Source organism: Rousettus aegyptiacus, unplaced genomic scaffold (genome assembly GCF_014176215.1).
Source record: "Rousettus aegyptiacus isolate mRouAeg1 unplaced genomic scaffold, mRouAeg1.p scaffold_m13_p_9, whole genome shotgun sequence".
Classification (NCBI taxonomy): Eukaryota; Metazoa; Chordata; class Mammalia; order Chiroptera; family Pteropodidae; genus Rousettus; species Rousettus aegyptiacus.
The window spans coordinates 30,118,699-30,135,230 of NW_023416312.1; the positions used below are offsets into that span (position 1 = coordinate 30,118,699).

Sequence of the window (16,532 nt, forward strand, 5' to 3'; positions counted from 1 at the left end):
AGACTGTCCCACTCCTCAGTTTCACAGGTACTACCAAGAGAAGTGACTACCCAAGCTTTTAGAGCTTGTTATTTGTCATTCTTTCTACCACACTGCCTTTTTAATTAATAATGATGATATCACCATTCTTTTCAGCTCTTTTCTTCCTCCACAAGCCCTGTGCTCCAGTGAAATAAGGTGACTCAAGGTGGCAGTAATAAATATTCCTGATACTGTCCTTATTCCAGATTACAGCCATACTCCAATTTAAAATGTTGTCTCCCACCTCCAGCTGTCAAAAATCTACATATCTTCCAAAATAGTTCAAATCCTTTCTTGAACTCCCCAACCCTAAGTGATTTTTCACTCTTGTGAACCTGTTGTGCATTTCATTCATTTTATTAATTTATCTAGGAGATAGGTACACAATACCATCCATTTGCTAGAACTATGCTGTATACTGAAGACATAGTCAGTGATGAAGAGGCAGACATAGTCTTCACACTCAGGGAGATCAGAGTCTGGTGTGGGGACTACAGGGAAACTGCCCATTTAGCACACACAGTATGTCATTTTTTTGTAGATAGAAGTCCCTGCTGCTATGGAGGTACATGGGAAGGATAGGAGTTGGGGACAACTTCCATGAGGTGGTATCCAAGCTGAATGCCAGATAAAACAGCAATGTGTGTTCACGCAGAGAGGAGAAACTGTTCGGATGGGTAGTGAGAGTGGGCAAAGCACACTGGAGGCAACTCTAAGCACTTCACAGCTGAGGAGAGTAGTAGGTGGAGCAGGGAAGGCATGGAGAGTTAGGGTAGAGAAGGATACAAGGGATGCATGTGAAGGGGCTTCTCTCATAAACTGAGGAACTTCGGTTTTGTCCTGTCAACCCTAAAGGATAGGATTTGTATTTTAGAACTCTGAGAAACCAAGGCTTAAGACTTTAATTCCCTGGGCCACCTAATCTAACCCTCTGTATTAGAAGGTACTCAAAATTATTCTGTCACCAATTGGGTCTTTTTCATCATTTTACTTGTGTCCCCTAAAATACTAGATTTCAAAAATTTATATTCACTCCACCAGTTATTGTCATTTGTGTCACACCTTTAGAGAGAGAAATCTTTACTATGTAAGTATGAACTTAAGTATCTGACAGTACAGGTCCACCAATCCCTTCTCTGAAATTCCAAACTTTTAAAACTCTGAAAACTGCAAATGTTTGCTTAAGTTTGGCACCAAAACTGATTTGGGGCAATAGTAGAACTTACCCAATATGAGGCTATTTATAGTCTTTATCTCATTTTGTGTAAATATCACATATTATTAAAGAAATATTAATGAATTTGAATGAATTTGATTATATGGTACTGCCCCTGGTCCCATTGAAGGGTTAGGTAATATAGCATGTGTGTACCGTATTACTTTACTGAGATCTGAACAATCCTGATTTCCTGATGTTTCTTGTCCTAGGGTTTTCAGGTAAATGATGGCAACTCTGTAGTAGGCTTAAAGGGAGTAGTACAAAGGTCAGCTATATATATTTTCTGTATTTGTCCTTCACAGTTGAGACAAAATATTAAGGAACGATTTTTAGTTTTTTTGACTAACGAAATGAAGCATAATTCTCCTCAGAGGTATTGTATTTATTTCAAAAACATCCAGTAATGACTATAAATCATGCCCTTTCATCACGTAGAAAAAGATGACAATGACACTTGACCAAGCTTTGCAGAATGTAAACTGGTATGTATTAAAGCTGGATGTCGTGCCCCATAAAGTTTCATGTAAAAGAGATTCTTCCCAAGTGGGTATAGTCACTTGAATTCTAAAGAGTTACTTAGGTTAGAGCTCCCTCTGTTGACTGAAAAGTGACTTTAAATGATTTGAAAGATTTGGTTTACTCTAACAGAATCTGAAACATGTTGGCATCTGTATTTATTAAACATAATTTTCCTTCTTTACTGCCGTATTATCTCAAATGTTTGTTCCTCTGTGCCTATAATACACTTATTGTCAGCATTTTAGAAGAGAGGTTTACATCAATAGACTTCAGATTTTAATAGTAAATTTAAATTTTTTTCATTAAAAATGTGAAATTAAGACCATTCCAAGTCCCTTTAAGTGTTCCATTTTCTGCTTCTTAGTCTAGGTATTGAACACTCAAATTGAGGCCTAAATTAATTTGCCCGAAAGCATATGATCATAGTTTTTATATTTGTCATATATGTAATATTTGGCATTGAGTTTATTACTCCCCAAAATTATATGCAAAACATATGCTCATGTACTTGTGCAATTTTTCTCAAGAGAGTCCACAGCCTTCATCATTTTGTGATCTACAAAAAGTTAAGAACCACTGCTATGAAATACAGGCTCTATGGTCTTATGACTATTAATATGTCTACACAAGATTCAGTAAATGATTTTTTCCCAATAGAATGGCCAAGAGATATAGGGTATTCCTAGAACCGGCCATTGGTTTTTCTTCTGCTGGTCTGGAAGAGGTTCTGTTCTAGGAAGGAAGCTTACTTTCATTTCCTAACAATCTTTCTGGACCTCAGAGAAAGGAAAGCTTTGAAAATTATAAAATGATGCCCTGCTATTGTGAGAGTAGCCCAGTTGGAGTCCAGCTTCAGTTCTTGAGTTAAATTAACTTGTTCTACCAAACCACCTACTCGAGCTCAGTATAAAGTGCATTCCAGATAAACTGATGACAGAGGACTTAACCCCCAGTGACCTTAAAATCTCACTGAGGAGATGAAACATAACAGTCAAAGTAGAGAAGACTACATGATGTGGACTGCATACCTAGTTATGGAAACCACACTGAGTAGAGGACAGGGGTGGAGAAGTGGAGCAGACGCAAGGGGATGCAGTGACCAGAGAAGTGAGGTGAGGAGAAGCAGGCTTTAGACCAGGGGCTAGCAAACATTTTCTTTGATGGGCAAGATAGTAAATATTTTTAGACTTTGAGGGCTATATATAATCCCTGTTACCTATTTTTTAACATCCCTTTAAAAGTATGTAAACCATCCTCAGCTTACTGGCTTTACAAAACAGGGCTCATGTAGTTTATGAACCCCTGGTTTAGATGGAGGTGGGGGTAAGAGCAGAAGGAATTTCTAAAGGGTCTGTTGCTGTGCAGTGGTATAAAATCATTGTTTTAATAAGAAGAAAATGGCAGCCAAACTGAGGAAGGGTTGAAGGCGTGAAAGGGGTAAAAGAGGACTTAGAAATAAATCAATCCAGGTATGACCTGATGAGGACTTGGATATAGAGCAGTTGTGGTGGGATGGATAGAGAGGTCAGAGTCTAGGGATCATTCTGTAGGAAGGACAGTAGATGAGGGAAAGTGGATAATATGAGTCCAGGAATTTAGATCTGGAAGCTGGGAAGCATAAGAGTGATATGGATAGAGTTTGGAAAAGAGGCAAGCTGGGGGATTGACATCATGGCACCTGTTGTAACTTGAATCTGAGCTATGAGTGAACCTCCTAGGGCAGGCATGAAGCTGCCATAATGAATCAGTCAGTGGTGGAGGGTGTGCCAGGCTACACTGGGAGCCATGTGGCCCCTAGGTTTGGTCTCTAATGGCGAGAGTAAAGCAGTGAGTAGGGAAGGGTGGGCAAAATCGGAGGTAGTGAAAAGGAAATCTAGAATGTTTTCCAAACTAATCTCCTTCTTCCGCTAGTAATTCATTTATTTATTTGTCCAGCTTCATTCCTTAAAGGATTTTGAAGCAGCTTCCAGAACTCATTATGGAGTATTGTGATTAGTCTAATATTCTGTTCGATTCAGGAATCATTCACAAGGCCCTTTTTCTTCAACCCAAGCAAGTAATTGCTACAATTTGCTAAATGCCTTTTATGCACCAGGCACTGTTAGGCTCTTTAAACATCAGCTCATTTGCTCCTAAGAAGTTTCATTCTGTTTATTTTCTAATACTTTTTCTTGATCACAACACTGCATGACATGTAGAAATTGTTCAATAAGTATATGACTAATTATAATAATCATTGAAGAAGCTTTAGAAAATAGGGAAAAAAGAAAAAAAATATGTAATCCCCAAAGTCAGATAACAGCTGGGCTAGCTTTTGCATTTATTTCCTTCTAGTCTTATTCTATCATCATTAAAGTCAGTTCTTATAGATAGACATGCTGATCTTAGAACAGATAACTGGAAGGTGCCTCTTTTTTTGTTTTAAAACTTCTAAATCCTGGATATGAGCTTATTTGTCCTTATTTGCCTCTTTCTGCTAAAAACAGAGGGTACTCTGTTGACTGTACCAGACAGCAGACATCAGCTCTGGTGAGAAGATGCTAATCATTCTCCCCTTTCCTCCTCATGTCTCCAGGCCTGCTATGGCATCCTCAAGGTCCCAGAAGGCAGCTGGCTGTGTCGCTCCTGTGTCCTGGGCATTCGTCCACAATGTCTCTTATGTCCAAAGAAAGGTGGAGCCATGAAAGCCACCAAGACAGGAACTAAATGGGCTCATGTCAGCTGTGCCCTGTGGATTCCTGAGGTAAGAACTCACCTATGCCTGTGAGGCCATTTCCTCCAGGGTACCCCCATTTCTCACAACATTAAGACTGACTCAGGCTTCGTAGAGAAACTTCATGCTTGCCCATGTTCCTGAGGTGATAATGCTTCCACTTGAACTTCCTCACATCCTTCTTAAATGCAAGTGATCTTATAAGCCCACGCTGATTAATTTGTAGGTGGCACTACCAGTGATGTTGAATAAATTTGTATGAGAAGGAAAGGCACAAAAGACCAGGGTATGAGCAGCAGATTTTTTAAGGTGAAACTTACCTTAAAATACCAAATCTTAAGTGTAGGGTTTCATAAATTTTCACACTTTTGTATCTGGAACCACAACCCAGATCAAACATGGAACACCCTGGAAGGATCTCTCATACCCACTTTCCAGTCCCTTTCTGGGTCCCTATGACCCAAGAGTGATTTCTATCACTATAGATTAGTTTTGTCTGTTTTTGAACTTCATATAAATAGAATCATACATTCTACACTTTTTTCCTGTCTGGCTAGCACTCTATGTTTCATTCCTTTCTATTTGTATTCCATTGTATGGATATACCATAATTTATCCATTGTCCTTTGATGGACATTTGAGTTGTTTCCAGTTTTAGGTTATTACAGATAAAGTGCACAACAGTTCTTTTCCCCACTGTGATGGTTGCCCTTTGATTTTGGAAGCTCTTTGCAGAGCTTGAACTAAATATTTGTTTAAGAGCTTCTTTATTCAAAACTATCTGTCATAGTTTAATCTGGTTCTTCAGTTTCTGGTATTTCCTGATGGGCTATGTGCACACTAAGTTGATTAAAAGGGGCTTCTCCTTACTTCTTATGGTTGCCCTTTTTAAAATGTGCTTGGACATCCCACTCACGGCCTCTTTCCCCAACCCCTATCCAAGTGAGCAAATTTGTTAGGTAGTTTAACTATAGGACAAGAGAGATGGCAGAATTTAATTCATGGGGGAGCTGATAATACTATATCAGTAATTCATTCTCCTTTAAAACTTACCTGGCTTTATTTTTGTTTATTTTTGGTAATGTCAGCTCCAGGGGAGTTATCCAACAACCAGCTCACAGAGTTCAGCTGAAAGTTCTAGATACTACTGTGATACTCTTATAGATATAGAAGTCAGTATTTTTAATACTATTTGAGTAGTGGGTTTTTTCTTACTATGAACATCCAGCTTATAGACATATGAAATGAACTCTTGAGTTTCTGGCCTGAGAGTGACTATTTTCCAGCAGCAGATAGCCCAGCTAATAGAGCAGGCTCTCTCATCATATAAAAAAGTCTGGAACGTAACTCAGGAAGAGTTCTTTAAAAGTAAAAGAAGCTTTTGGACCTATTGACATTCTCTTATGGTTTCTAGTACCTGGTTTCTAGTACCTTTTGGGCTGTTTAAGACCTCTCTGTTCTTTCTACTGCTGATTTCTTGATGAGGGCAAAACTTATACTAGTTTAACCATCCTTATTCAACAGGCCTTCACTTTTTAAAGTTGTATCTCTCTTAGAAACTCATGTACATTTTTTTATAAATAAGAAGACAAAACTTTTTACCAGAAGTTGCTTGACCTCTTCTTTTTATACGAAAAATTTTTTCTTTCTTTTTAAAAACATCCATTTCCTTTCAGCTCACTCCCAAAGACTAATTTCACTTTGAAGTTACTGAGAGAGTAGAGTAAGCCGATAATAGAAATGTGATCTTAAAGACTTTGGTTTACAGATGTCATCATCCTCATTCTTTCTGCTTAGATGCTGCAATCTCTTCATTCTACAGATTGCTGCTACTTTCCAACAATATCATGCTTCCATGCAAACTGAATTGAAAGTCTGGTCACTGCCTCTATTTTTCATCCTTAGTTAATTAAATGAAAAAACAAGGCATGTGGTACCATCTCTAATATGATAGGTGCTAGGTTTTATAAATTTTAATTCCTTTCCTTAGTAGCTTTCTTTGGTTCCTAAGTAAAGTATAGATATCATTGATTCATTAAGTTAACCACGCCTAGTCGCCACTTCTGCCCTCATCCTATGTATGAATCTTTTACATTACTGGAAATGATTAAAGGTCTGTGCAGTGGCTAGAGACAAGTTTTACTTATTCTTGGTCCCATAGTAACCTTAAGAGACATGTCTCACTTCATTGTTTTGATGTTCTGAGCTTCATGTAACATCATTTATGGTTTGTAAAAGGCACTTTGGGAATGCCTTAGTGCCTCTGCCTTATGGTGGTGTTTTATTTGTAGGTCAGCATTGGTTGTCCCGAGAGGATGGAACCAATCACAAAGATATCCCACATCCCGCCTAGTCGGTGGGCTTTAGTTTGCAGCCTGTGCAAATTGAAGACAGGGGCTTGCATTCAGGTAAGTCCCCATGGGAAGTGGTGGAGTGTGCTATCACCAAATTGGCCAGACTCACCTTCCCAGTGAGAACATCTTGTTAACTGAATGGTTACTCAGGAGGCCTCCCACTCATTCCCACAGCTCTGCCATTGTATAGACCATTTCTGGAACCCTTTTTTTGGATGTTACCTCTAAAGCCTTCAGCTTAATCTTTTTAGTATCCGTAGTGATAGTTAATTTCCATTCTTTGCTATCAGATATGATGAATTAGGTGAGTTCTGAAGCTAAATGATACCATCCTGGATGGAAACAAGCCGTCACTATAAAACAATCAGGCCCATGTTCTTGTGTAGCTCACGCATTGACTATCAATGGACTTGGCTTCCAGGATAATTTGATAGATGACCCTGTTACTGGACTAAATGCAACTCGTTTTGGTAGAGCAAGATGCCTCTGAATGGGTAAATTCTGGTGGGTAGGTTGGAAAGTCATTCTCACTTGTTGCATATGGTAGTGGCAAGTAAAGTTTTCTAAGACATCTGGGGCACAGGAATTCAGCTACTTGAAGTAGAAGTAGTAGCTGGTATACTCAATAGAAGTATTTGAGCAGCAGTGGGAGTAGATGGGACTGAGAGACGCCAGTTACCTCCCGGAAAGGCAGAAATGGTTGACCCTTCCATTCCACACACCTCCTACATAGGAGTGACAGGCTGGTTGGAGTTTGATTTGCCTGCTGACCACCACAGAAAAGGGGTCATATAACATCATAGCTTAATAGCTTAGGGACAGTAACTTTAGGTGTTCATGAGGTTCCTTGCTATCTGGCTCATTTTGTAGATTTCTTAGTCCAGACCTGGGATCAGCCACTCCTCCAATTAACCCTGGTTCTATTACTGGGAAATTGTATTTAAGGAACACAATCTGGACCCCAAAGTCCCTTTTAATTTTTTAAACTCATTTTTACATCTGACAGAATTGGATATTTGGTCTTGCTTTTTTAAAAAACTTATTTTTATAGATTTCATTTAACTAAAGCACTTTAGCAATTATAAAGGAAAAACATTTTAAGAAAAATTATTCCCATGGGGTCTACTACCTTAACACATTGCCTATTTGTTTTTGTAATTCTCTCCCTGTTGTTCCACATATATGAGCCCTTTGAGGGCCATGGTTGTGCAATATTCTTCTGTGAATTTCCTCTAGCACAAAGGAGAGTGCCTGCCCATTGTTAGTGTTCAATTAGTGTTTATTGAATAAATACATTGTATCATAGATTAGTTTGTAATATGTATTCTCCCCACTGAAAAATAAAATATTTTCCATGTTTTCATAGTTATTAGTCATTTTATAATAGCATATTGAATTTTTATCCATGGATTTACTTATTTTTCATATTGCGGTACCTGCATTTTCCCTCCTATTTTTGCTGTTTTAAAGGGTGACTTTTTTCCCCAACAGTTAGGAATTGGCAGTGTGATTGTGGTGAGAGAACACACTGCCCTTGATCTGAGTTTGCATTACAACCCCGCATTACCACACTCTGTTCTCTATTATAGTTATAAATCTGCATATGAGTTTTATCTTCCATAGTAGACTGTAGGCTCAGATTATTTCATCCTTAGATACCCCACACCCCTGACATAGTAGGAAGACAGTAAATATTACATCGATGGATGATGAACAAATGGATAGATGAAACATTCTAGAGTAGGTTTTTCATTTGCAGGGTAATGGTTCTTATTTTTATTAGAGTTTATATTCTGCATTTTTAAAAGATTTTGATCAAATTAAGAGTTAAAATTTTGACTTTATTTGTGGACTGTAAATTTTTCATATTTTATGTGTTATGAAATATTATTCCTCTTTTTATTTTTTTCTACCACTTAAAAATGTGAAAACCATCCTTAGCTTATGGGCCACAGAAAAACAGGCAGCTGGCTGCATTTGGTTTCTGAGCCACAGTTTGCCAGCCCCTTGTGTAGGGCTTCCAGAACCTGTATGAGATCTCTTTGTTTTACTCCAAGTTTGAGGGGGAAGGGGGAGAATTGGCAGGTTAGAGGAGATAATGACACGATTTGATTTATATTTTTAAGGATCACTACATGGAATGATTTGATATCTAAGATTTGTTTCAAAATAATCTGGAGGGCAGGGTAGTATGGGAGTTAAAGATAAAACAAGATTGCTCATACACTAATAATTATTGAAGCTGGGTGATGGTTATATGGAGTTTATTATAGTACTCTTTATGCTATTATATAGGTTTTTTAATTTCCATAGTAAAAGATTAAAAACAAAAATAGGCACTCTGTAGAATAGACCAAGAAGAAGGAAGGTTAGAAACAGTAAAAGCAATTAGGAGGCTATTAAAATAATCCATGAGAAATGGTGGTGGCTTTGACCAGAGTGATAGCCCTGGAGGTGGCGCAAAGTGGTTGGATTCTGGATTAATGTCGAAGGTAGAGCCAATAGAATTGACTATGGCTCAGATATGAGGTGTGAGAGAAAGGTAAAAGTTGGGAATACCTCCAGGTTTTTGGTCCAAACAGTGGTCGGGTGAAGTTGCCATAAATCTGCATATGTAGAACAGACTTAGGGGAAAATATGAGTTCAGTCTTAGGCTTTTAAGTTTGAGATGTCTATCAGGTATCCTAGTAGAAATGTCAAGCTGACAGTTGTCTATGTGAATTTAGGGGAAAGTTTTGGACTGAAGACATAAATGCGTGAGTCATTGGTATATAGATAGCTTTAGTCTGGACTAGGTAGGATCACCGAATGAGTATTGATGAAGAGCACAGTACCAAGCACTAGGCCTTGAAGTATTCCAGCATCAAGAAGTCAAGGAGAGTAGCAAGAACTAACAAAGGAAACTGAGAATAGGCCACCAGGGAGTCAGGAGGAAAACCAAGAGCCTGTAGTAGCCTAGAAATCAAAGGAAGAAAGCATTTCAAGGAGAAGGAAAAGATCAGTGGTGTTAAATGTTGCTGAAGTAAGATGAGGACTACAAATTGACACCTAAATTTAGTAATGTGATTATTAGTAATCCGGATGAGCACTGTAGGTGGAGTGGTGATGGCAAAAGCTACATTGCCAAGGGTCAGGGCAAAGAAATGGAGTAGGAACAGTCCAGAAAAGTGGGGGAAAGAGGTCTTTTCTTTAAGACAGAAGAAATAACAAGTATGTGTGTATACTTGTTAACGTATAGAACATAACAGTATATATGCAAAGGGAGTGACCCAGTGGAGAAGAAAAACTGCTATAGCAAAGTTTTTCAGTAGGTAAGAAAAGGTAAAGTGTGCCATGGAGGGGTGGCTTTGGGCAAGAGCACAGATATCTCTTTTCAGACAACAGGCTTGAATGCAGAGTGTATAGGTGCAGTATTAGGTAGATGTGCTGGTGGGAATCTACAGAAGTGCTCTTGATTGTTTTAATTTCCTCAGTGAGGTAGGAAGCAGGATTATCAGGTGAGAGTAAGAAGGTGGGTAGGTCTAGAAGTTTGAGGAGAGAAGAGGTATGAAATAGTTTTATGGTTTGAGGAAGTGCATTGTCAGTACCAGACTTTATTAAAGACCCACCTCCAGTTGAGGGGGCATGAACTTCAAGTGACCTTTTTAAGTGTGGTCATACTTTTCTTCACCTATATTCTCCTTATACTAATGGAGTGTTCTTTGTTTTCCATGGTTGGCACCTACTTTTCCTGGGGGAAAACAAACCAAAACCTTTTTTTTTCCTTTTAAATTACTACTAAGTAAATTCCAAGCCCATTAGTAATTTAGCATCTTGCTTCCTGTATAAGAATGAAAAATATAGTAAACAAATACAGGTAACCCTTGAACCATAAGAGGTTAGGGGTGCCAAACTTCCATGCAGCCAAAAATGTAGTATAACTATAGTCAGCCCTAACCTCAGATTCAATTGTTAAACAGCATAGGTTCGAACTGTGCAGGTCAATTGGAAAATCCATGTCTAAGTGGACCCACACAGTTCAGACCCACATGTTCAAGGATCAGCTATACAGTAATTCAGTGAAAATTGAGTTTTATTAGCATCATTGTTCTTCAGAGGTTTATTAAAGAGACTTTGTGATTAGTAACATATTTGGGGTATTTTGCTTTATAAACTCTTTGGAAATTTCTTAACTGTGAATTGTGTTTATTCTTCCTAACTGCCAACAGTGGGAATACCTGCATATTTTGTTTTGATTTCAGAACATTTCACTGGGCAAGGATAGAATCAAACACTGTTATGTTTGGGGTCTAGACTAGCCAATATCTGCAGCTTCCATATCTTGGAGCTAAACTTTTCCCATGAACATGAAGGCTTCTGATAATTCTGGAACTTATCCTAAAGACTGGGTTCAAATCAGATGCACAGAGAGCTTTGAGTTTTACCTAGACCTGGACACAGTCCCTCTAACTGCCAGCTTTTGAGAATTCCTGTAGCGTCCTTATATATCTTATCTTTAAGTCCCATTCAACCTAACTCCAGATGCTTTAGGCCTTCCCTGAGAAGAAAGAGCTAACAGTGGTTAAGATATGACCTTTAGCACCAGACCACCACCCTACCAGCTCCATAAATAACAGATCCAAATGGCATACCCAGCAGGCATCAGAACAGCCCCACTAAAGCAAATACTGCTCCATAGGATCAGCCTCTGCACAACAGATCTCCACTGTAGTCATGGCTGGTCCTCAATAACCAATTAGCCTGAGAGTCAGTCCCTCCCACTGATGTGCTGACAGCAGTCAAGGCTCAACTACAAAAGGAGTACAAACAGCCAACACCAGGGACACACCTGGAGCACCTGGTTCAGGTGACCAGGGAGACTGTGCCACTGGGCCCCACCTAATGCCACTGGATACTTACTACATAAGGCCATTCTACCAAGACCAGAGACATAGCAGAACTACCTAATACATAGAAATAAATACAGGGAGGCAGCCAAAATCAGAAGACAAAGACACATGTCTCAAATGAAAAAACAGAACAAAGCACCAGAAAAAGAACTAAACAAAGTAGAAAAAAGCAATCTACCAGATGCAAAGTTCAAAACATTTGTTATAAGGATACACAATGATCACAGTGAGAACTTCAACAAAGAGATGGGAACTATAAAAATGGAGATAGAAAATACAAAAAAAGAACCAGTCAGAAATGAAGAGTATAATAACTGAAATGAAGAATACATCACAGGGAATCAACAGTAGATTAGCTGAAACAGGATCAAATTAGCAATTTTAAAAGACAAGGTAGCAGAAAACACCCAACCAGAACAGCAAAAAGTAAAAAAGAATCCAAAAAAAATGAGAATAATTTAAGGGCCTCTGGGACAACATCAAATGTGTCAACATTCACACCATAGGAGTACCAAAAGGAGAAGAGAGAGAGCAAGGAATGGAAAACCTATTTCAGGAAATAATGACTGAAAACTTCCCTAACTGGTAAAGGAAACAGACATACAAGCCCAAGAAGCACAGAGTCCCAAACAAGATGAACCCAGAGAGGCCCACACCAAGATACATCATCATTAAAATGCCAAAGGTTAAAGAAAAGAATCTTAAAAGCAGCAAGAGAAGCAGTCAGTTACAAGGGAGCTGCCATAAGACCGTCAGCTGATTTCTCAACAGAAATGTTGCAGACCACAAAGGATTAGCACAAAATACTCAAAGTGATGAAAAACAAGGATCTACAACCAGTATTACTCTACCCAGCAAAGCTATCATTTAGATTCGAAGGACAGATAAAGAGCTTCTCAGACTAGAAAAAGCTAAAGTAGTTCATCACCACCAAACTGATATTATGAGAAATGTTAAAGGGACTCCTTGTAGAAGGAAGAAGAAGAGGAGGGGAAATATGAATAATAAAATGGCAATAACTACACATCTATCAACAATTACTTTAAATGTAAGTGGATTAAATATTCCACTCAAAAGATAGGGTGGCTGAATGGATAAGAAAAGACCCTTATATATGCTACCTACAAGAGACTCACTTTACTATACAGGTTCCTCCAGAAATTTAAAATAGAACTACTATATGACCCAGCAATTCCACTTCTCAGTATTTATCTGAAGAAATCCAAAACACTAATTCGAAATATACACACCCCTATGTTCATTGCAGCATTATTTACAATAGCCACAATATGGAAGCAACCAAAGTGCCCATCAATAGACAATCGGATAAAGAAGAGGCGGTACATATATACAATGGAATATTACGTCAGCCATAAAGAAAAAGAATGAAATCTTACCATTTGTGAAAATATGGATGGACCTGGAAGGTATTATGCTGAGCGAAATAAGTCAGAGAAAGACAAATACCATATGATCTCACTTATATGTGGAACCTAAGGAACAAAATAAAACAGAAACATACTCATAGATGCAGGGAACAACCTGATGGTTGCCAGATGGGAGGGGGTTCGGAGATGAGGTGAAAAAGATGAAGGGATTAAAAAGTACAAATCGGTAGTTATGAAATAGTCTTAGGGAAATAAAGCATAGAGAATATAGTCAATAATATTGTAATGGCTTATGTATAGTGCCAGATGGGTACTAGACTAGTCAGGGTGATCATTTCATAAATTATATAAATGTCTAATCACTATGCTGTATACCTGAAAGTAATATAATATAATATAGAATGTCAACTGTAATCAAAATATCAAAACGGGGGAAAGGCGAAGGGGAATAAGAGGCTCAAATTTCCAGGTATAAAACAAGGCATGAGGATATGTATAGCATAGGGAATATATAGTCCATAATATTGTGATAGCATTGTATGGTTTCAGTTGGTTGCAGGACTTATCATGGTGATCACTTCTTTAGGTATGTAAATGTCAAATAAGGTGTACACCTGAAACTGATACAATATTGTATGTTGGCTATATTTTAGTAAAAATATTTGAAAAAAAACCCACTTCAGATTGAAAGATACACAGACTGAAAGTAAAGGGTTAGGAAAAGATACTGCATGAACACGGAAACAAAAAAAAGCTGGGGTAGCAATACTTATGCCAGACAAAATCAACTTTAAAACAAAGACTATAACGAGACAAAGAATGACCCAGTAATCACACTTCTGAGTATTTATCTGAAGAATCCCAAAACACTACTTCAAAGGAGTATGTATATCCACATGTTCATTGCAGCATTATTTATAATAGCCAAGATATAGAGGCAACCTGGGTGTCCATCAATGGATAAATGGATAAAGAGGAGGTGGTACATACATACAGTGGAATATTATTTGGCCATAAGAAAGAATTCTTGCCATCTGAAACAACATGGATAGACCTAAAGGGTACTAACTATGCTGAGTGGACTCAATCAGACAGAGAAAGACAAATACCATATGATTTCACTTACATGTGGAATCTAAAGAACAAAATAAATCATAGATACAAAGAACATTTTGATCATCTCCAGGTGGAAGGGGAGTTGGGGGGGATGGGTGAAAAAGGGGAAGGTATTAACAAGTACAGATGGGTAGTTACAAAATAGTCATGGGGATGTGAAGTATAGCATATGGAATATAGTCAATAATATTATGGTAACTGTGGCGTTAGTGGGTACTAGATTTATCAGGGTGATCACTTTGTAAGTTATATAATGTCTAATCTCTGTGTTTTACACCTGAAACTAATATTGTATGTCAGCTGTAATTGAAAAATAAATTATTTTTAAAAAGAAAAAAAAAAGAATATGGCTTTTGGAGCCAGACTCCTGGAGTTCAGATCCTGGTCTACTATATCTGTACTTCAGTTGACACATCTATAATGGAGGTAATAATAGTACTTATTACTTATTACTACTTATTAAGGTGGTAAAGAGCTAAGCACAGTGCCTAACAGATAGTAGTAAATACTTAGTGATCCTAGTAGTTGTACTTGTTATTACTGTTTATATTATTATTCCCTGAAGTCGATCTGTCTTTGTTGATGGAAAGCCCTAGCATTTATCCTGCCAAACTGAATAGAATATCAAATAAAGTCAGAATAAACAAGTGGGCCACCATGAGTTTACCGTTAGTCTAATATGAGTTTGACTATAAGGGAAGTGACCTTTTTTAAAACAAATGAAAATTTTCAACAAGTGGTACTCAGTAGAGAAGGAAATTAAATATTGAGATTAAAGGGCACCAAAAAATAAATAAAAAAGAGGGAAAGTGCTTTAATATTTTTCTTATATTTTCCAAATTGTTCTAAGACACTTCAAGTCTCTGCCTTCAGGAGTTTATGGTCTGTTGAGGGAGGCCAGATATAAACATAGGAAAAGTTAAATAACAGTGAAGCAACTTCTCCCCTCAGACCTTAAAGACCTTTAGGGATGAGAGATCAGAAGGGCCAGTGGCTACTGTTGGTGCTAGAGTTTAAGTACACAGTGGCTGAAATAGATTTTATAGGCTAGTTTGAGCCATTTATGACATTGTTTCAGTGACCAGTTTTGAGAAAATTGCTCTGATACTACTCATTTGTCTAAAAATGGATTATTGGGGATTAAGGGCAGGAACTGCTGAGTACATATGCACCAGGCCCTTTGTATTACAGGCAGGTGTCATCTGCTTTTGAGGAAGATGCACTATTTTCTCTTGGCAGGTCAGGGTGACAAAATATTTCTTTAAAGAAGCACCTTAATTCCTAAATCAGGCTCTGGTGTTCTTTTTCAAGATTTTTAATAAAACCATTCTATCCGATCCAGTTCTCATCTCATAGAAACTCCCCTTACACATTTCCTTCTAATGAAAGTATTTTAAAAACTCATTTTTCTACAATTTCTGAAGACTATGTAGAGAGTTATTTTTCCCTCTTTAAAAATAAATAAACCACAATGAGATACCACTTCATACTCAGTAGGGTAGTGATACTCAAAAAGGCAGACCATAACAGTTATTGGCAAAAATGTGGAGAAATTGGAACCCTCATGCATTGCTAGTGGAAATGTAAAATGTGCAGCCACTGTGAGAAGGAATCTGTCAGTTTCTTAGAAAACTAAATGTAGAGTTACCCTACAGCTCAGCAGTTTCACTTACTAGTATAAACCTGGAATTAAAGAGGCCCCTAAGACCACCCTCAGGTTCAGTAATTCACTAGAACTCAGAAAAGCCATTATACTCATGGTTACAGTCTATTAGAATGAAAGAATACAGATTAAAATCAGCAAAGGAAAGAGGCACATAGGGCAGGGCCTGGGAAAGAACAGGTATGGAGCTTCTAGTTGTCCTCTCCAAGTAGAATCTTGTGGACAGTGCTTATTTCTCCTAGCAATGATATGTGATAATGCAGAGTATTGCTGATTAGGGATGCTCATATAAGCATTGGTGTCCAGAGATTTTATCAGAAGTTGGCCAAGTAGAAACAGCTGACCATCTGCATGATCCCTCCGGATATTAGGCTGATACCACATGGCCCAAAGCTTCCAATATGAATCACATTGTTAGTTTAGAATATCTGACATGGCCCAAAACCCCCAGGTAAACAAAGATACTTATCAGGCAGAGCACTCCAAGGATCTAGAGAATGCTTCTCAGGAACTGGCAGCAAAGGATCAAATCTTTCTTTGGGAAAGGTTAAAAACTGGTACACAAATGTTCATAGCAGCATTATTTTGTAAAAGCCAAAAAGTGAAATTTCAAATAACCATCAACTGGTGAATGGAAAAACAAATGTGGT

General features: G+C 38.0%; 1 protein-coding gene across 6 annotated transcripts in view; it reads left to right on the plus strand.

The window, feature by feature from the left end:
• Window positions 1–16,532, plus strand: part of JADE3 (jade family PHD finger 3) — a 136,511-nt gene that overhangs the window by 110,410 nt on the left and 9,569 nt on the right. For all 6 annotated transcript variants that reach the window (XM_016127791.2, XM_016127792.2, XM_016127790.2 and 3 more), the window contains 2 exons: window positions 4,335–4,502; window positions 6,764–6,880. In XM_016127791.2, the coding sequence (XP_015983277.1) occupies window positions 4,335–4,502; window positions 6,764–6,880 (285 nt within the window). The remainder of the gene's footprint in view (window positions 1–4,334; window positions 4,503–6,763; window positions 6,881–16,532) is intronic.